This window comes from Calidris pugnax, unplaced genomic scaffold (genome assembly GCF_001431845.1).
Source record: "Calidris pugnax isolate Ruff unplaced genomic scaffold, ASM143184v1 scaffold123, whole genome shotgun sequence".
NCBI classification, from domain to species: domain Eukaryota; kingdom Metazoa; phylum Chordata; class Aves; order Charadriiformes; family Scolopacidae; genus Calidris; species Calidris pugnax.
In genome coordinates this window covers 2,184,252-2,204,726 of record NW_015090876.1, presented here as the reverse complement: position 1 = coordinate 2,204,726, position 20,475 = coordinate 2,184,252, and the positions used below count along the sequence as shown (strand labels likewise).

The following is a 20,475-nucleotide window of genomic DNA, read 5'->3' as shown; positions in this document are numbered from 1 at the left end:
GTAGATGGATTACCCAGCGATTAGCACTTCCTGTTCAGAACCCAGCCAAATCTTTATGTGCTGCTTCCATCAAACAGCGGGTAATATTTATATCAAGGTACACAAATCAGCATGACTGAAATCAACATCCTTCTCACAGAGCCTGGGTTTGGCTGGGTTACACCTCCTGGCAGCTCCTGTTCTCAGCTTCTGTTTGTTCTCTCTCAGACACAGTGAGTTGCCCAACTCGTTCTTTGGTCCCTTCCCTGCCAGATCCGAGGAATGTGAATACAAGCCCACAAGAAATCCAAGGATGCCGTGGGGTCAAACCTGCCAGAAGACAAAAGAAGACGGATTTGCAATTAGAGTCAAGGCAGCCCTCGGGCAGCACACAAACACATGGTAGAGACTCTAACATCACGGGTACTGTGAAGGCAGAAACATCTGCAAATGTAAAAATAGGATCCATTAAGTCCCAAGAAGGGGTTTGGTACTCTTCCCAGATTATGACTAAATATTTGTTGCAGTAAGCACAGCACGGGGTATGGAGCTGAACTAACGGCATTCGGCAAGAGCGTGGTGGCTACAGGGAGTTGATATGATCAGACCAGTGACCTTGCTGTCCCAGAACATCCCATCCTGGCTGTTATCTGGGGCAGCAGAAATTAATTAAGTTGTTAGAGAGCAAGAGATAAATAACATTACGATAAACAAACTGAAATACTGCTAGCTTGAGAAGTATCGCTAGTTTAATCATGTCCTGAATTACTACTGTTAGATGTTAGCATTGCCTGCTCTGTAAAGCACAAGTTCAAGCAAAATACTACTAGAGTGACACTTCAGCATCTGAGAGCAACGTGGAGAAGCTGAGAGCTAGGGCTGCCCCAGAGCTCAGAACTGGGAGCCTGATGCCAGGAAGGGGGTTAGAAGGCTGGCAATGGAGTTTAGCACCACCAAAAGATCCAGCAGAGCCGGCCCAGGTACGGAGCCTGCCACCAGTCTGTTCTCCAAACCATCTCTCAAACCCCACGTTCATAAAGATTATCAACAAGGGCAATGGTAGATGGATTACCCAGCGATTAGCACTTCCTGTTCAGAACCCAGCCAAATCTTTATGTGCTGCTTCCATCAAACAGCGGGTAATATTTATATCAAGGTACACAAATCAGCATGACTGAAATCAACATCCTTCTCACAGAGCCTGGGTTTGGCTGGGTTACACCTCCTGGCAGCTCCTGTTCTCAGCTTCTGTTTGTTCTCTCTCAGACACAGTGAGTTGCCCAACTCAGGGATGGAGCACCTCTCCTGTGAAGACAGGCTGAGGGAGCTGGGATTGTTCAGCCTGGAGAAGAGAAGGCTCCGGGGAGACCTTATAGCGGCCTTTCAATACCTGAAGGGTACCTATAGAAGAGCTGGAGAAGGACTCTTTGTCAGGAAGGGTAATGATAGGACAAGGGGAAACGGTTTTAAATTGGAAGAAAAAGACTCAGATTAGATCTCGGGAAGAAATTCTTTACTATGAGGGTGGTGAGACACTGGAACAGGTTGCCCAGGGAAGTTGTGGCTGCCCCATCCCTGGAAGTGTCCAAGGCCAGGCTGGATGTGGCCTTGAGCAACATGGTCTGGTGGGAGGTGTCCCTGCCCAGGGCAGGGGGGTTGGAACTAGATGATCCTTGAGGTCCCTTCCAACCCAAACCATTCTATGATTCTATGATTCAAAACTCCTCGCTAGGCCTGAAAAACAAGACTCACCGTTGCTCCCGGTTTCGGCAAAGCAGAAGCCTGATGCACTGGTGCAGCGTGGTCCAGCTGGACTGGTGAGTGAGGAGAGCCAAGAGATACGGGCGGAAGGAGGGCACCTGGGACCCCGCCTGGAAGGACCAAGCAAGGAAGAGATGTGATGAACAGATCCTCGCTGTGAGGAGGGTGTAGGACAAACTGTGTGTATCACAGAAGGACGACAATCCAGGCAGACAGACAGCACAGACAGACAACACGTGGATTTAGGATTAGAATTGCAGTACTTTCTAATGGAACATGGCATCAGCCATGAAATTCAGTTTGAGTCCCAGCTTTGGCAGAGCACGGACAAACTGTGTGTATCACAGAAGGACGACGATCCAGGCAGACAGACAGCACAGATGACAACACGTGGATTTAGGATTTGAATTGCAGTACTTTCTAATGGAACATGGCATCAGCCATGAAATTCAGTTTGAGTCCCAGCTTTGGCAGAGCACTTCTGGGCAAGCTATTTATTGCCTGCAAAAACACCAACGGAAACACAGCTGGCTGGGCTGCTTTGGGACTGTGTTGTGTCTGTAATGCACTTTCAAGTCCTGCAAAGAACACAGCTGAAGAAATATAAAGAGAACATGAAGCAACCCTTGCACTCAAATGGATGGACTGGAATCCCCCTCCCAGTCAGCCTGTACCGCTTTGGAACTGGTATAACAACATCTGGCAAAACAGAAAACTACCCCTTGCCCTGTTTCCAGGTGCAAAAGTTGCCCAGAAAGGTGGTTTCAACACAGTAGTCCTTCTACCCAACAACTCTTACTTTGTTCCAGGAGAACAGTAGCTTCTGCTGCAGGTCAGGAAGAAGAGATGTAATGAACAGATCCTCGCTGTGAGGAGGGTGTAGGACAAACTGTGTGTATCACAGAAGGACGACGATCCAGGCAGACAGACAGCACAGATGACAACACGTGGATTTAGGATTTGAATTGCAGTACTTTCTAATGGAACATGGCATCAGCCATGAAATTCAGTTTGAGTCCCAGCTTTGGCAGAGCACTTCTGGGCAAGCTATTTATTGCCTGCAAAAACACCAACGGAAACACAGCTGGCTGGGCTGCTTTGGGACTGTGTTGTGTCTGTAATGCACTTTCAAGTCCTGCAAAGAACACAGCTGAAGAAATATAAAGAGAACATGAAGCAACCCTTGCACTCAAATGGATGGACTGGAATCCCCCTCCCAGTCAGCCTGTACCGCTTTGGAACTGGTATAACAACATCTGGCAAAACAGAAAACTACCCCTTGCCCTGTTTCCAGGTGCAAAAGTTGCCCAGAAAGGTGGTTCCAGCACAGTAGTCCTTCTACCCAACAAGTCTTACTTTGTTCCAGGAGAACAGTAGTTTCTGCTGCAGGTCAGGGCAGCTGCTGATGACCTCTGGGTCCAGCATCTCCAGCCAGTCGTTAAGGAGGCCAGAGGAGGGCCCTAACCAAGGTGCTTCCGTACTGAGGAGAAAGGAAAGCCAATATCAGTGGTGGCAACGTGAACCCAGACCTACCAGTGAAATCCCATTGTTGTCTACACTCACCTGCAACTGTCCAGCTCCTTCTTCACTGGTGTTTCTTCTTTGTCCTGGAGCAGCAAGGAGCTCACCACAGCAATGGGTTTCATGGCAGGAAACCTGGCAGTGGTCTCAACAGTAGCCGAGAAGAGGACAGTCAGGAGTTCCTCCAAGTATGGCGAGTGAGTTTCCATCAGACCTTGAAGGACTAGCAGAGGGAGAAAGATGTCCCTGGTTAACCTCAGGATGTGGTGAAAGCTATGGAACCTTCTAAGAGTATCATAAAAGCAATCAGTCCAGCATTCCCAAGAGCCTGGCTGAGTAAGGAAGAGGGACACCCTTTTTATCTGGGATAGTGGGCTTCTATTTCTTATTTTCTTAGTGGAAACCAATAGTTTGCTGAGAGACTTAATCCCAGCCCCAGATCCCAGTTTATAAACCCATATACCAGCACAGGGGAAGGAGGTGATACAACACAGGACTGAGTTTAGATCAGTTCCCATTTTCTGACCCAGGCAGAAGGCAGCTTCCCACAGCCTGCACTGTGGGCTCTTTTCCTTGCTGGGCTGGAAGTTCAACCTCTGCTGCTGCAAAGGGGGAGGAGAGCAGAAGGACAGTCCTACCTTTGCTGATGAGCTCTGGCTCCACGTTACACTTCTCCCCCGATTTCAGGGTTGCAATGATGGCACGTACCGTGGAGCTGATCAAGTCAGGGTCACGACGGAAAGTCAGAGCTTCTGTGAGGTGCAAGAAGCCACCTCGAACTGCAAAAATAAATCAGAGCATTGCTGTCACAGACCCTGCATCAGGTTTCCCTTTTACAGAAGACACATGTGGCTCCAGAGCACAACTACTCATACAAACACGCTATGCTCTACTGGCATTTTACTCCCATCAAAACCTTTGACAGCTCCTCTGCATGTTACAGGAACATGTGGCTAAGAGAAAACTCTTTAACCACAGACCCATCTCCATTCCTAAGGTCTTGGTTATAGACTCCTCCTCCCAACAGATGATAAACAACTTTCCAAGTCGTGACATGACCTTGTTCCAGAGGCATTCTTGCATGCTCATCTTTCAGGACTATAGTTAGCACACAATTCCTGGCCTCAGCAACTGGAATTCTTTCCCTAAAAGATGTGCTGGGCTTGGTGAGACGTTACCAGGTGTGTACTGCAAACCCCCAGAGCTAAATCACTTGTCTGCATCCTCATGGGGTTTATCTAGGAAAGAACAAAACCTCTCTTTGCTACTCCTAAGCGTCCCTCTCTAAAGGCAGCCCCCCCTACTTTCTGCTCTGGGTGCAGTTCTGTTTCTGTCCCTTTCTTGTCCCATTCTGAGTCCCACAAGCTGCAAAATGCCGGTACCGTCACTGATCCTGTGCCTGGAGGAGTACTGCACAGCAAAGGCCTTCAGCTGAGCACGCAGAGGACCTTCTTCCACTGCAGGGTTCTCCAACCACTGCAGCATCTGCATGAGGACTTTGAAGAAGAGCGAGGAGAAGGCAGTGTCTTGTGGCACGCAGCGCTGTGGAGTGCAGAAAAGAGACTTGCTTATAGACACTTCAAAAAGACAATAAATAGAGCAGGAAAGACACAGACAGTGGCACATACTGCCAAGAACACACAGAGCACACCTACTCTGTTGGACCATAGCTCGATCAAATCAAGGCAGTAGCTTCTAGTGTCCAAAAACAAGGAGAAGACTCCCACACAATACGTCTCCCAGCATAATTAAAGGCAACTTTGTGCCTTCTTTCATTGTGCTGAAAGGAATGAGGTTATTTCATGGGATAACTCACAGCCTGCTCCGAAGATTTCTTTAAGGAATTACAGACTTCAGCTCTCAAGCCGTCTGCAAATGCCTTGGCTTGCAAGGCATGTCCATGCCAGAGATCCCAAAACCAAGAGAGACCCACAGCTGCAAATCCATCGAGCCACACAGTTCCCAGAGAAGGAAGGATGCACCCAACCCTGCACATAAACCCCCATTCTCAGCAGTGCCAGGCTAATGTGGCCAGTCAGCACCCAGGCAACTTGAGTCCCTCTGTACCACGCTCCCCAAGCTGTACTTCCAGCATTGCACAGGCAGAAGGTCTACACCCTGTACTCGGCACTGGTGAGGCCTCACCTTGAGTACTGTGTCCAGTTTTGGGCCCCCTACCATAAAAAAGACATTGAGGTGCTGGAGCGGGTCCAGAGAAGGGCGACAAAGCTGGTGAGGGGTCTGGAGAATAAGTCTTATGAGGAGAGGCTGAGGGAGCTGGGGTTATTCAGCCTGGAGAAGAGGAGGCTGAGGGGAGACCTTATTGCTCTCTACAACTCCCTGAAAGGAGGGGGTAGAGAGGGGGGGGTCGGTCTCTTCTCTCAAGTCACAGGCGACAGGACGAGAAGAAATGGCCTCAAGTTACTCCAGGGGAGGTTCAGGCTGGATATTAGGAAAAATTTTTTCACTGAAAGGGTTCTCAGCCATTGGAATGGGCTGCTCAGGGAGGTGGTTGAGGCCCCATCCCTGGAGGTGTTCAAAAGACAGGTTGATGTAGTGCTGGGAGGTCTGGTTTAGTGATGATGCTCCTTGTTTGTTGTGCGGGTGTCTATTTTTGTCAGTTAGGTTGATGGTTGGACAAGATGATCTTGAAGGTCCCTTCCAACCTAGAAGATTCTGTGATTCTGTGAAAAGCCACACAACACAGCAGATTTTCTGTTTCCTCCCCACCCCTCTTTGTTGAACGCTGCGCAGACTCTCATGGCTCACCTGATACTGGTAGAGCTGGCGCATGAGGGGGCAGGAGATGAAGTGGTGGCGGTGCATGGCCATCACCAAGGCCCCGCTGTGTGGTGAGTTCATCAGCGCGGCCACCGCCTGGAGGAGTCGCCCCGTGATCCCGGTCACCGTGATCCCGGTCACCGGCGCGTTCCCCTGCCGGACACGAGCCAGTTCCTGCCCCAGGGCCTGCTGCAACGCCAGCGCGAGCGGGCGCAGGTTCGAGTTCTGCCATCGCGGGTCCGGATTGAGGGGGAAGAGCTGGTAGGATACAGATGGGAATATATTTATGAGAGCAAATGAAAGAACTCGCTAAAATATAAATATCCTGAGGCAGAGGAATGATTAACTTGTATAATTATACTGTGTGGGCTAACTGGAACCTTCTGATTCAGCTTTTTCAATATTTTAGTGCCTGGTACAGGACCAGCCGCAGCATCTCCACAACCCCAGTATGACTAGCAACACCAACACTGTGGGGGAATCACCATATTCCACAAACACAGGCAACCAGCTCGGCCAATTAATTCCCTGTAGGCTCTTTCTGGAGTCAATGGAGAGAGGGAAGCTCTACAAATCTACAAGCCAGAGCCCAAATGCTGTTTGCACACAGCTTTGCTGCCAAGGCCCTGCGAGCATTTCGCAAATCCTCCGTTCGCTGCTGAGAGGAAAGGCACTACACACAGAACAAACATGGTGCACAGACAGTAACGGGCTAGTAGGTGCTGACAGTATCAGGCATGATCAAAAGCCACACCGTGTTCAAATCATGTGATAAAAAACCTTTCCAATATCAATTTCACCAGCCTGAGGATTCCACCAGCCTCATTGCATGCAGGGCTTTCATACTTACTCTCTGCAAACCCCGAAGGAGGAAGGGGTCAGAAGATGCAAGTATAAAGGAAATGGATTTTTTTTAAAACCGGCTGCAAGGGAGCAGTCGATCAGCTAGAGGTTATAGCAGTACCTGCAGAAAGATGCCTGCTAGATCATCTTCTGGGCCCAGCACCCGGACCTGGCTCAAGGCCCGGATCCGGCTCTGGCCTTGGGAGTTCTCAGGACTAGATTTTGACCTGGCAGCCTCAGCGCTGTCTGCAAGAGGAATAAAAAACAAAAGAAAAAAAAAAAAAAGAAAAATGCCGTTATCTGGAGCATCTGGAGCTCCAGATGCTATCTGCCAGCATCTGGAGCCCCAACACTGGATCACCTTCAACATTACAGTCTCTAACTACTAAGGAATTCAAGAGCTTTTCTCTGGAGGCCAAGCAAGAGCTCCTTTTCCATATCACTCAGAACAACTCATTGTAGTAAACTCCAAGAATTTCTTCCTTTGCCAGGAGCAAAACCACTCTAGCAAGGAGTGGTGTCTAACTGTAGCTTGCTGTTATATTGCAATGCAATCCCTTTTGAAGGCAGCTTTTCCTCTCCCTCTCAACAGCAGCAAAGGAAGGAAGTTTGGAAGATGGCTTTGATATTCAGAAGTCTAGGCGATGGCAGGCAGTACCTCGGCGGGCTGGCAAGGAGGCAGTGAGCAGGGAGTGGAAAGTCTGGCCTCCCGTTGCTCCTCTCTCATGTTGAACCTCCACGAGGTGAGCCATGTAGTCTGAAAAAGAACAAGATATGAACAAATGATCATCTCCCCCTCCTTAGTAAAGCAGGATAGAAGTGGTTGCTGTTTGTTCAGCTCCCACAGCGGGGGGAATTTGCCATTTCCACAGACTTTCTAAACATGATGCTTTTAAGCCTTGTTTTTTTCACAAGTTGGCCTCCAAATTACTTTTTAAACTCTGTACGATCCAATCCAGAAAATCCTTTTTTACATTAGGAAATACAGCCAAGGGCCATCCAGACAAGCTCTAAGGAGATGTCTGCAGTGACAAGAGGCTGCAAAAGCAGACTCTGCACAGAGTTTGCAGAACTAGTTTGGATTTCTCCAGGGAAGTCACAGGAGATACTCATCAAAACTGTTCAAGAAGAAGAACTCAGCCTCATACGAAGCTCTTACTCTTGTCCATGATGTTCTGCTCCAGCGTCTGCGGGTCATGAGACACGGCCTGGTCCAGGTACTGCAGCAGTTTGCTCATGCTGGAGACTGGGATTCCAAAGGATTGAACAAAGAGAAGCAGCTGCTGCGGCTCCAGGTCCTGCAGGGCTGGAAAACACAAACAGCCAGTCCTCAGACCTCTGCTCACAGAGAATCATCTTTATTACCTGATCTTTGAGCTCTTGGCTGGACCGAGACTTCAATGACAGGGCTGCAGAGAGCCTAAAGCCAGCAGCCTGACAGCTGCCTACTATGTTTTCTTTGCTCTGCAAATCATTGCCTTCTTATTCTATCTTCCAGTTAATTCACTCACTGGCTAATTTGATCTTCTGTTTAATTTGATCAAAACCTCAGGAACCAAATCATTCGTATTAAAAAATAACTTCCACCCTATCTGTTGATGGCTGCAGGCAGGAATTATTGAATAATTCAATCACTGGCTATAGAGAGCTGTCATTTAATTAGTAAGAAAGGGACAAAAGCTCTGAATACCAAGAAGAAAGAGAGCACTGACAAGCCGTGCAAGGACAAAAGTAACTACAGGTAGAGCTTACATCCTTCAGACACAGCTCTCCACACTGCAAGCCCACCATGCCCTGGGGATTAATCTGTGGGGTCTGATGGTGGGCGAGGTTGTATCTGTTCTCAGACCCTTGTTACATGAACTACACACCATGGCTGAGTAGGGAATCATCCTGGGACATCCCATAACATTCCCTGCCCCAAACCAGCTTGTATTCTGTCCATCTGTTTGACAGCCCTAATCTATTGTGTGTTTAGATTGCAACTGTCACAAAATGTTCTCAGACCCTTGTTACATGAACTACACACCATGGCTGAGTAGGGAATCATCCTGGGACATCCCATAACATTCCCTGCTCATATTCTGTCCATCTGTTTGACAGCCCTAATCTATTGTGTGTTTAGATTGCAACTGTCACAAAATCTAGTAAATTTGAGGAAGGAGTTGGGATTCAAGGCCAGGCTGGATGGGGCTTTGAGCAGCCTGGTCTGGTGGGAGGCGTCCCTGCCCATGGTAGGGAGGTTGGAACTAGATGATCTTTAAGGTCTCTTCCAACCTAAACCATTCTGTGGTCTGTGATCTTTTTGGTTTTTTTTTTTTGAGGTTGGACTCAATGATCTCAGAGGTCCCTTCCAACCATGGTGATTCTCTGATTCTGTGATTGTGTGTTTACATCGCGACTGTCACAAAATCCAGAGACACGCTGCTTTCTAAATCCCCTGCAGGGTCTGCACTGACCCAGAGCCCACCCAAGCTGGGCACACAGAGGATTTGAGCAGGGAAATCTCTCTCCTTCCTTTCAGGAGGGTCTGAAACACCAACAGACATCCCAGGGGCTCACCTGCATCCACAAGACGTGGGACCTCGGAGCGGATCATGCGCAGCTTCAGCCAGTCAGGGAGCAGCAGAGCCTCCTCCGAGGTGTCGACCAGAAACGCGGTAGGAAGCGGCTTTTTCTCCGGAAACCATATATCCAGTAAGGTATAAAAATCACCATCCCCTGCTTAAGAGGGAATACAAAATTATCTCCCGTGTTCATAAGCACCTGGAATACCTTTCCCCTTCTCTATACAAATCACTACACCAAAACAGTCTTGTTTAGAGGTTAGAGACAACTTGGGAATAAACACTATCGAGTGGAAATGTGAACTACGCATCGGAGCGCCCAGTTCTCACAGCACAAAACATCTCTGAATCCTTCTTGTTTAGCAGGGAGGGACACACCATCATTTCATATTTCCTGCTCTATGCAGAAGGTATAAATAAGCCTGCAAATCCTTCGCTCTGTGCAGCAATATTCTGATAGATCTTACAGCTACAAACAAATATTGCAAGGGACAAGCCTGTGAGTAGAAGGATTACCACCAGCCTGACCTGCCAGGAGATGGGATGCAGAGGAAAGGCTCTCTGCACTGTCTGTGACCCCTTGAATAAATCTGAGCACACTTCACTAACCTTGAGGTGGCCCTAACGTCAGGAGAATAACCATGGCATGAACCACAAGGATGTGCATAGTGGCTGTTTCCCCACTAGTCCAACGAAGGAACACCTGATCCTGGGACTCTGACTGGAAAAAGGCAGAAAAAAAAAAAATAGGATGAAAAATGCTGGGGAGAGAAAGGAGAATGAGATCTGTGAGGTGCAGATGAAAGGAGAACGTGAGAATGGATTAATTTGGTCAGACCAAAGTTCAACCTAGTCCAGTGTCTCCAACAGTGCCCACAAAAGATACTCAAGGAGAAGTTAAAAACAGCTTTTTATGTTCACATACACTTGGCTTTGACACTATGGCAACCCCCAGTTATTTTCAGATCAGGGAATTCTTGAACTAGATGTGGTTTCTACATACTCAGTAGCCCACAATGGGCTCTTCTCTTTTGCTAACTTGTCCTCTTTTTTCTACCAGAATAAGAAAGGCAGGGAGGGACTCACCCAGCTGTACACCTCCTCGCCCTCCTTGCTCTGCCGCATGCGCTTGATGTAGCGAGAGAAGATGGAGAGAAGAGCAACAAGCACAGCATCTGACTCAGCACTGTAGGAGAGCTTGGAGAAGAGGTGGGACATGATGGTAGAACGTTCCACAATGAGTCGGGCTACATCCTGCAAGGGGAAAAAATCCATGAGGTCTTTACTGACCAACAGATGACCAGGTCCTCCTGCTTCACCGCATCACGTTCTCCCGTTTCCATCATCAGCCCAGTTACCACCACTCTGGAGATGAACGTGGGGAGCCAAGAGTAAAACCATCACACGAGGGAAAATGATGCTCTGCATGCATCGTGTGATACCTTACAGTGTCCTCATTTGTAGCACAGCTGCATCCCATTACAGAGGGAGCATTTGCCTAGTGAAAACCTGCATTTCTCTGAACAAACAGATCTACTGACTCCCACAATTTAACGTTCTCCACATACCTAAGCAGATCTACACAGGCAGAAGAAACACATGAGCCTGTAGGTCTGTGGAAAAAGACTGTCGTGAAGGATGTAGTTCAATGGACTTGAAAGCCATGGAAAAAAAGAGCACCCAGAGGCAAAACAATAAAAAAATCTCATTGTTTAAGAGCCAAATATATAAAAAAATAATTTAAAAAATCACCAAAAGCTTTAAAAAAATTAGAAATGCAATTTTGGTTATAGGAGAGTGTGTATCCCACTTGACTTCCCACATTCTCTCCCCAGATACACATGACTGCACAATTAGCACGTGCTTACTGGTGAAACACAACCAGGTGGTGGGATTTCCTTCCAATCACTACCCACTCTTGCATTCCCCATCCCAGCTGAGATGGGCTGTTATTGCCCTGGTATCATTTCATGATACAAAACCAAGGACACAGGTTCCCTGGGCAACACATCCACAAAAACACAGCAGATTCACGTGCTCTCAAGAACCTCATGGTGCAGGTACAGCAAGTGACACGCCTGACACTGCCCTGAGACATGCCAGGTGTCCCCCGTGCCACCCCTCTGCCCCAGCAACCCAGCCTCTCACCAGAGCAAGGTCATTGTGCTGTCCCTGCTCCTCCACTGGGGCGTGCTGGGAGAGGTACACCAGGTAAGCACTGATGGTCTGGGGATCTGTCTCCATGTGGATGGCCTAGAACGAGAATTCAAATCATTAGAAAACAGGAATTAATGAAAACAAGCACCAGCATAAGAAAAATTCTTTTGCAAGTAGACAAACGTATCGATATTGCCCCTACATGCAGTTTGCTCAGATTTGAGTAGGTCACTTGTCCCTTCCAGCCACCAAAGCTACCTGTTGCAAGGCAAGAGCTGTGGTTGCTCTGACGCTGTCGAAGAGCGGGAGCCTCGGGAGGTCTCTCAGCAGCCACTGGTATCCCTGCAGCAGTTCAGAATCCCCAGAGTCCTCCTCCATGGGGTGGTCCTTCTCCTCTCCATCACGCAGTCCCCCTTCCGACAGCACCAGGGACAGGCCCTGCAGAAGTCACACGGACACAGCTGGAGCATTTGAAGCCACAGCTGGACCACTAGTTTCATGCTAGTGAATATCATAGCAACAAGCTTCAAACGTCACGGCACGATCCAAACGCAGCACACGACAGGGTTTGTGTCTCATAAAATGCATTTGCTTGACAGCTGCCCTGCGTGAAGTTTCAGTTTGCTGTAAAGCATCATGTTTTTGAGCTCTCTGCAATTCTGCTTGCCTTGACTGGGCTCTAGAGCAACAGGCACTCGCTCATTTACACTCCCCACAGACCACAGCTGCTGCCAATTACTCCACACAGCACACATCTGCTGAGTCTACACCTGAACTTCACGGGAAACATAGCAAAATCCAGCTCCATCTTAAGAAAAGTACTATTTGGCTGTTGAACAAAGAAGGCTTCTGAGCAGCAGGGAGCAGGACTGCATTCGATGGGGTTTGGAAAAGAAGTTACTGAAGAAGGATGATGTGAGACAATTTCACTGCACTGGCTCTGGACTCGGGAGAATCCAGGACTTTGCCCTCAGCTTTTGACAAACTCTAGTGAAGGAGATTTTCATTTTGCTCACCTTCATTGCCAAGACCCGTGAGGCCACCTGGGAGGAACTCAGGCGGCGTAGGAAATAGTCAAGCACCTCGCAGGTTGTCTGTTCATCTGCTTTGGGACCCAAGAGCAAGTCTTGCAACCGGCCAAGCAACTGCCTTTGTTTCTGTTGTCTCTGTGGGGTGAGAAGTTGGCCTTTCCAATGAAATCAAATCCGGGATGGACAGAAAGCAGGTACCAGAACTGATCCCCTGGAGACTACTCACCTGGCGTTTCTTGGCACGCTGCTCCTTACTCTCGCCCTCCTCCTCTTCCTCACCTGAGGTCGACTCATCAGCAGCATCGTGAAGCAGGAACTCACAAAGGCACTGCACAGGTAGGACATCCAAGGAGCCCTCGCTGGACTGAACCAGGTCTGCCAACCATGGCATTGACTGCGATGAGGCCTGGGAAGCAGGAGAACAACAAAGCAAGGTGAGAAGAACACAGAGGCAGCACACAATCAGCAGAACACAGATGTAGCACACTGATTGCTTAATTCCCAAGCAGAAAACCACCTTCTCTTGCATCTTCCTCAGCTTCCTTTTGCCTCTCAGTCTGCTCAAGTTTCAGAGACTAGGGATCAGATCCCAACATCTGGAGGGAACCCACCTGCCTTTGAATGATGTTGAGAAGGAAGTCAGGATGACGACTGCGACAGAGGAGGTGGCCCAAGCGAAGTGACTGGTTCAGGCTTTTCACCTGCTCCAGGACATGTGGGGGAGGTCTGCGGGGGGGGCCCCTGCCAGAGAAACAACAAGTTATCCCCAGGCACACACACTTTCACACTGGTGGTGATGAGGATCAGTCAGTTCAGTAGAGCATGGGGGCAACAGAAGGACAAGGACCAAACGTGACACATTATCCCATGGGCTACCCAATCTCAGGGCTCTTCTTGCCCACAACACCCCCCCTCTGAGCAGCAGGGCTCCCCAACAAGCATTAGCTGGGATTTCATTATGGCACCAGATCACAGAAGGTGACTTACTGAGGGTCCAGACTCGTCAGCTGGGACAGCAAGAGGCTGCTGCTCTCGGTAATTGTTTGTTTGGTGGAAGCAGCAGCCAGATGACCCTCAAATGCAAGGATCTCCTGTTTTTCTCTCTGGGAGATTTGAAGTTCACGATTAATCATCTCTGTGCGCGTCTCCTCATCCGTCAAGGTACATTGAGGGTAGGAATAATTACTGAGAAAATAAGGCAAAAAAGAAAACGGTTATCTCGGTCTATTCAAAACTCACGAACCACGGTCAGAAAAATCCCCAAAACCTCAGCTCCATAAAAAGAAAGCAGCTTCCCAGCAGGGCCAAGGAGACCCAGACCTTTTCAGCAAGGCACAGCAGTATCATCCCTCCCTTTTCCTCAGCTTTATTCCCTTGCTTATAATATTTCTGTTGGGCAGAGGCACCTTTCCCACTCAAACTGCAGTGCTGCTGCCAGCCAGCTTATTTTACACCAATCCCTCTGGAAAGGAAGGTGCCAATTGGCACAAGCTTCATTCAGAAATACAAGTTTTCAGTGGCTGATTTGATTTAAGCAGGGATTTAACATACTAACTTGGTCATGACCATTTCCATGAGCATCTTCAGAGAAGGGTACTCCTCCCATGCAGCCAGACCTGCAGCAGAGAAAGGCAATCAGGGATACAGGAAAAAAAGTGAGAGCCTTTATATACATTCTAACACACTCTAAAGGTGGGGAGACACACAACAAACTCACTTCATAACAGCCCACCACACTTAGAGCACAGACAACATGATTACAGCCACTTGCTGGTCCAAACCCCCCACACTGTGTATTTTTGGACACACAGGGAATACACAATTAATAACTGAGGTTATTAACCCTCTACCAACCCAGCACATGCCTTGAACACACACAACCAGACTTCAGCAGGCAGCACCTTGACCAATTTTTACAGCAGAACTAGTATCCTGAAAAATGTCCAATATTTTGGGTTTTTGTCCAACTCACCAATGTTTTCAGGATTGAATGCAGCCACTACAAGCAGGAGAGGCCAGGCTTTCCAGTAGAGGGTAGAAATAGCTAGATTTGGAGGCTGGTACCTGCAAAAGCCATTAACAGATACAAGTGGTTGGATTTGGTTAATTAAGGCCATCTCAAGACCGCTTTTCTCCTTAATCATGCACTGTTTAGATTCAGCTACAGGGTTCAGCTGAAAATTTCTAGAGCAAAAAGACCAGAGTGCTTGCAGAGCACAGTCCATTCCATGACCCGAGTCTTAACTGCCCTAGAGAAATTCCCACCTGAACACGACATTGAAAAGGTTTCCTCGGGATTTTGTTATTACAAATTGTAATAGGGAAAAGCATCTTAAAATCTGAGCTGGGATTGTTCACCACAAGATGAAAACGAGCTAGATCACAACAAGATTATATCTATGGGATAAGCCTTACCCTGGGGGTAGCTGGATATTCTCTGGATGGTGGTAAGTGCACAGATTTAAGACAGCATCAATCAGCTGGATTCTTTCTACCCTCAGGACCTCGACATCTGGAGGAGGAGAAGAAAAGACCAAACAAATTATTGACCTGTCTACCTGGCCCAAAGTCTTCCAAGAAGAGCATCACAGCAGAACAAAAATTTTACTTCAAGCAACTATGTTATTGTGGGCTTGGTCTCATGATATTACAGGAACAAAAAACCAACACTTAAAAGAACTACAAGTCAATATATAAGGATAGCCAGCTTTTCAGCTGCAATTTGGTTTAATTTCTTAAGGGCAGGGTTTTTCCCCAAATGCATCCAATATGATACCTGTATCTTTTTCAGATTCACTGCTTACCTGAAGGAGTGTATCTGCTCAGAACTTCTGGGGCTCAGAGGAACTAAAAAACATGCATTTTAAGTCTGTTGCAAGTTTTCAGACTCGCTCTAACTTAACTCTGAGTCTGCCAGGATTTGAAACGACGCAGCATTTAAAATGCCACACTGAGAGGCTGGACACATTTTCACAGGATATTCAACAGCAAAGTCTAGCTCATTCCACTTGCACTGCCCTGATCTGGACTAGACTTTGCTATTAATGAAAAAGTCAGCACCAACAGCACATAAGATGCTTTAGAATCAAACTCTGACAACCCCTCTCAACTCAGACACCACCACAAATAACTCAACTGAATGGACACACTCTCCAAGGATGCAGGAATTTGGACAAATGCTGAATGAATTCATAAAAGGGGTAAGAGTTCAGGCTGCTTTTGTAACTGCTATTCTGTAACAGTGCTTGAATAATGAACTTGGGTTCAGGTTAATTACTTTAACTTCCAACCCTTTGATTTTTGCACGGCCTAAAAATTTCTATTCATCTTAAGGGATGTATAAATGACTAAATTGAATTTAAAAACGCTAACTCAAAACTTTGGGTGGTTATTCACAGTCCTTCATCCTTGACACAACCACTAATTTCCCAAACACTCCCTGATAGAAAATTACTAACAGGGAGAAAGAATAGGAGAAAATAAGAAGCTTCTCTAGTGAGAAAGCAACAGCAATACATATCTGGCTTTGAGCCATCATGACTAAAACACGCTTTGAATGAGGCAAAGGCTCTTTGGTACGTGGTAGGAGCCACCTCAGCCCTGGGTGGCAGCAAGAAGACACGCAGACAGAAGTGGCCACTTGCTGGTTGGAGCTTTGCACAGTCTTACCATCTGCTTGCACAGCCGCAGCCCGCTTCACCAGGTGGTCTGCGAGCTCCATGGCATCAGCAGGGCCAAGAGGGAGGTCCCGCGACAAACCGATCACCAGGATCCGCATCAGGGTGTCTTCAAGGATGGGCACCTCGGAGCAGAGGCGAAGGAAGAAGCTGCACGAGACACGAGACATCAATCACGCTTCTTTTGACAGCAGCCTGAGGGTTCCTGAAACCCTCCACGAAGCTGCACGAGACACGAGACATCAATCACACTTCTGAGAGCAGCCTGAGGGTTCCTGAAACCCTCCAACACCCCAGAGCTCATCTGAGCAGAAGATAAAATCACAGCTTAGTTTACAACTCCTTCCCTGGTCTCCAGCTCAAAATGCAACTACCTAAAACAAATTGCTTTATGGAATCTTGCTCACATTGCCTTGTACCTCTACACTTCAGCCTGCTTGAGTCTGAGCTTCCTAAAGATATCCCAGTACAACCCATACAGTACAGGGCTGTCCTTTGTAAAATTACAGATTTGAGACACAGAACAGCTTGGCACAGGGAACATGAATGAAGGAGGAACAGATGGAGAACGGAGCAGCATCCCTCATTTTTAAGGCAAAGTAACAGATGAAGAAAATCCAAGCACAGTTCAAAACCCTCCCAACGCAGAGCTATATGAGGAACCCCAGAAAACCCCAATTCCTCTGCCTGGGGCACACACTCACTTGCGGTCACTCTCAGGGGGCCAGTTGTCCCATTTGTAGTAGGTTTCTGGCTGCTCTGTGAAGAGCACCTTGTGGAGGCTGTAGAAACAAAGAGGACAGTAAACACCATCTGTGTGAGGCTCAAGAACATGTTCGACAGTTCAGTCTCCCCAAATTCCTGCCAATGCTTCCCATCCTATACATGATCCCCCTCAGATAAGCTACTCCAGCAAAATTAACAACTCTGATCACAAGAGAGAACTATAGAGTACGGGCATTGGGGGTTTACACTTCCAGTGAACACATTTCAGATGCTATTAATTCTGCCTCAGTAATGCCTTGAGGCAGACCCCAGGATATAACCAGAAGCAGCCAGAGAAGACAGGACTATCTATGGAGTCATCAAACATACAGCCTGAAAAAACATGTCAGACAAAACACCAAGGGGTCCACAGGGATCATGCTTGGTAAGGCAACTGGAAATTCCCTGTTGGGTGGGCCCAAATAATACAAATCAGAAATATTTTCCATTTCTGATAAGAGGATGCATCTGCAGGAATTCCTGAGAGGGAGATAGTCCCAGCCTGAACCCCGCTAAAACACTGTTTCTGTTCCCTGTCTGATAAGGGGAGAGAAATCTAACCAAACCCTGGCATATGCACGTGGTTTTTCGTAGCACGTCACACACTGTGGGGAAAGGGGCTGGTTCCACACAGCAGATCACCAGGCTGACTCTTACCAGTGCACATAGTCCTTTGGAGCCAGCTTGCTGATAGATGGAACCACCGTGTGAAGCCACCAGACAGCGTCTCGTTGGATAGCAGCAATTTGGTTCTGGAAAGAGCGTAGCACTTCCAGGTCTGTAAAAGAGTAAGGTTACAAACTGTGCATGTACCAGAGCCCCAGCAGGAGAGGGTGCCTGTTTCAAGAGCAGAGAGTACCCAAGGCTCAAAGCATCAGCAGTAAACTGGGAAGAGGTAGACTGGACAACCTTAAGCAGAGAATCATAAAATGGTTTGGGTTGGAAGGGACCTCAAAGATCACCAAGTTCCAACCCCCTGCCCTGGGCAGGGACACCTCCCACCAGCCCAGGTTGCTCCAAGCCCCCTCCAACCTGCCAGGGATGGGGCAGCCACAGCTTCTCTGGGCAACCTGGGCCAGGCTCTCACCACCCTCACACCAAACAAGTTCTTCCCCAGAACTCATCTCCATCTCCCCTCTTCAGCTTAAACCCTTCCCCCTCGTCACACCCCTACAAGCATCCCAGCACTGAGAGCACACATGCTTTGCTTTCAGATTGTGAGCAACAAAACCCCAAGATGTAGCACGGATGAATGAGCACTGTGAGAAGACACCACCCCAAACACCCGTCTTCTCAGCATTAGGTACTTGGTAATCCTGACTCTTGCCCCAACCCCAGAATCTCTGCCAGCACTGCCAGAATCTATCTACCATGCCACCCATCTTCAGAGGAAACCTAGATTGTTCTGCTTACTCTTTTTCTCTCCTTTGTCCCAAGCAATTCCAGCCTCCTTCACCTGGGCTGTGATACCAAGCATCATGGAGACAGCGAGCAGATCAGTTATGTGGATGACAAACCGCTCCTTAAAGAAAAAAATCCCAGTGAGTTCCATCAGTAAAACCCAAAGCTGCCTTCTAAAAAATGGTTTCATCATCACAAATGACAGTCATGCATGGTTGGAAATGGGATGTGGGAGCAATGCTATGAAGTGTGAGATACAAATATTGACTCATAATGAAGAGGAAAAGAAAGAACAGCCAGAAAAACAGATATGGAAGAGGCCAGTCCACCATCCAGCAGCAATGAGCTCAAAGGATGCGTACCTTGAACTCCATTTCCACGTACTGGGCCTCCTTCCGCTCCTGCATAAGGCCCAGACAGAAGGCCTGGAAGTTGATCTCATGCTTTGTCTGCTTTATGATCTCTCGCAGCAGAGCCCGAGACGCCCGCAGGTAATCGTCCTTCGTGGTCAAAAGATCCTGGAACACCATTGCTAGGTACTGAGAGAGAAAAAGAGAAAAGTTTAATTCCATTGTAATGTATCTGCAGCCACAAAATGAAAAGACCCAAGGAAAGAATGCTGGTGGTACATCTGTCCTTCAGATGGCCAGGGAAATAACACCATTTCTTTATGAAACTTCATTATCACGAGGCTGGTCACCCAGAATGTGGGAGTTAGTGCACATTTATCCCAAGCAAGTTGCAATTCTACAATTTCAAAACAGTACAATACAGATCACACAGTTGTCTGTGGAAAGATTTCTCTGAGCCTCAGTTCAACTGAATCTCTGGGATCACCCTCAGTCAGACAAGACATCACACTTACCTTCGGAGCTTGCTCGGAGCTGTGCTGAAGCACAGTATACAGGATCTGCATGTTGTTGGGATTTCTGGCATTTGATAGCTCGTTGAAAATCACAAACTTAATTGTGGTGCCCAGGTTATCCCTGTGCGCGTTCAGCAGCTCTCTGCAAGGGAAGAGCAGAGGTTTCAGTGCAGCTATAGACCCACTGCTTCCATTTCTCTTCCAAGTATTTAACCCAGAAAAGCAGAGGATGGAGCAGCACATATGTTTGTCAATATCAAGGGATTACTGAAAGACTTCCAGGTCTTTTAATGTTCATTTCATGTTACACAGGACACCCCATGGTCCATGCTGGTATTTAAAACCACTCTGCAGAGACACTGAGACCGTCAAGGCCCTGGGCACATCTTCCAAGGTGCTTTCTCTTCCCATCCCAGACCCGCTCACTCACTCACCTGATACACAGCATGTAGTGGTTGAGAAGGACTTTTGGCTTGAGACGAATTTTGATCAGGTTGGAAATAACTTCCATGTCCTCTGAGCTGTGGGTGTTGCAGTTCATACAGACTGACATCAGCAAGTCCTGAGCTGGCTTGGTCAACTGCAGAGGGAGAACAAAGAAAAAGGCTACAGCCGCCTGCCATCACAGGTCAGAAACAGAACTGGCACCCAGTATGAGGCCCTCCTGGCTGGATTCCAGACCAGGTCCAGAAGAAGTGTGCTTCAACAGCTTTTATCCTTACCTTTGGATTCTGCAGCCACATCTCCAGCCTCTGCACAGCCATCTGCCTCACCTCCTTGTAGCCACAGGTTGCTGTCAGCAGTCGAAGGAGGTTCCTGGAGACATTGTCCATCGGCTGGCGCCGGTTGAGTTGGTCCCGCAGCATGTCTAGGACATATTCCTCCACACTCTCCACGAGGTCATCATACCTGGGCCACACAAACTGTATTTTATTCACTTCCACACAAGCCAGCTTGGTCACACTTTGCTGTGTTCAGAGATCAGCATCCTTTCTTCTCTGTGGTACGTTACAAACAAATTCTACTCTTTTCTCCTGGAACCACACATATCTGATGCTCAACATCCTCTACCCAGTGCCACGGGATGGCTAGTGCAGAGGGAGTTCCCTGAGTGTCATCACAGACAG

At 48.0% G+C, this 20,475-nt stretch overlaps 1 protein-coding gene across 1 annotated transcript in view; it reads right to left on the bottom strand.

Moving 5' to 3' along the window:
- Nucleotides 1-20,475, bottom strand: part of INTS1 (integrator complex subunit 1) — a 47,272-nt gene that overhangs the window by 7,959 nt on the left and 18,838 nt on the right. Inside the window, exons 32-61 of the mRNA XM_014946196.1 lie at nucleotides 20,420-20,436; nucleotides 20,071-20,257; nucleotides 19,783-19,928; nucleotides 19,349-19,490; nucleotides 18,846-19,022; nucleotides 18,496-18,604; nucleotides 17,740-17,860; nucleotides 17,022-17,099; nucleotides 16,310-16,467; nucleotides 15,056-15,152; nucleotides 14,613-14,704; nucleotides 14,196-14,256; nucleotides 13,628-13,825; nucleotides 13,252-13,381; nucleotides 12,867-13,046; nucleotides 12,626-12,775; nucleotides 11,868-12,047; nucleotides 11,601-11,705; nucleotides 10,539-10,706; nucleotides 10,062-10,173; nucleotides 9,448-9,606; nucleotides 8,045-8,191; nucleotides 7,544-7,642; nucleotides 7,007-7,131; nucleotides 6,031-6,300; nucleotides 4,644-4,803; nucleotides 3,900-4,040; nucleotides 3,304-3,484; nucleotides 3,097-3,220; nucleotides 1,732-1,850 (exon numbers count right to left, since the gene is read on the bottom strand). Coding sequence (XP_014801682.1) covers nucleotides 1,732-1,850; nucleotides 3,097-3,220; nucleotides 3,304-3,484; nucleotides 3,900-4,040; nucleotides 4,644-4,803; nucleotides 6,031-6,300; nucleotides 7,007-7,131; nucleotides 7,544-7,642; nucleotides 8,045-8,191; nucleotides 9,448-9,606; nucleotides 10,062-10,173; nucleotides 10,539-10,706; nucleotides 11,601-11,705; nucleotides 11,868-12,047; nucleotides 12,626-12,775; nucleotides 12,867-13,046; nucleotides 13,252-13,381; nucleotides 13,628-13,825; nucleotides 14,196-14,256; nucleotides 14,613-14,704; nucleotides 15,056-15,152; nucleotides 16,310-16,467; nucleotides 17,022-17,099; nucleotides 17,740-17,860; nucleotides 18,496-18,604; nucleotides 18,846-19,022; nucleotides 19,349-19,490; nucleotides 19,783-19,928; nucleotides 20,071-20,257; nucleotides 20,420-20,436 — 4,133 coding nt within the window. The remainder of the gene's footprint in view (nucleotides 1-1,731; nucleotides 1,851-3,096; nucleotides 3,221-3,303; nucleotides 3,485-3,899; nucleotides 4,041-4,643; nucleotides 4,804-6,030; nucleotides 6,301-7,006; nucleotides 7,132-7,543; nucleotides 7,643-8,044; nucleotides 8,192-9,447; nucleotides 9,607-10,061; nucleotides 10,174-10,538; nucleotides 10,707-11,600; nucleotides 11,706-11,867; nucleotides 12,048-12,625; nucleotides 12,776-12,866; nucleotides 13,047-13,251; nucleotides 13,382-13,627; nucleotides 13,826-14,195; nucleotides 14,257-14,612; nucleotides 14,705-15,055; nucleotides 15,153-16,309; nucleotides 16,468-17,021; nucleotides 17,100-17,739; nucleotides 17,861-18,495; nucleotides 18,605-18,845; nucleotides 19,023-19,348; nucleotides 19,491-19,782; nucleotides 19,929-20,070; nucleotides 20,258-20,419; nucleotides 20,437-20,475) is intronic.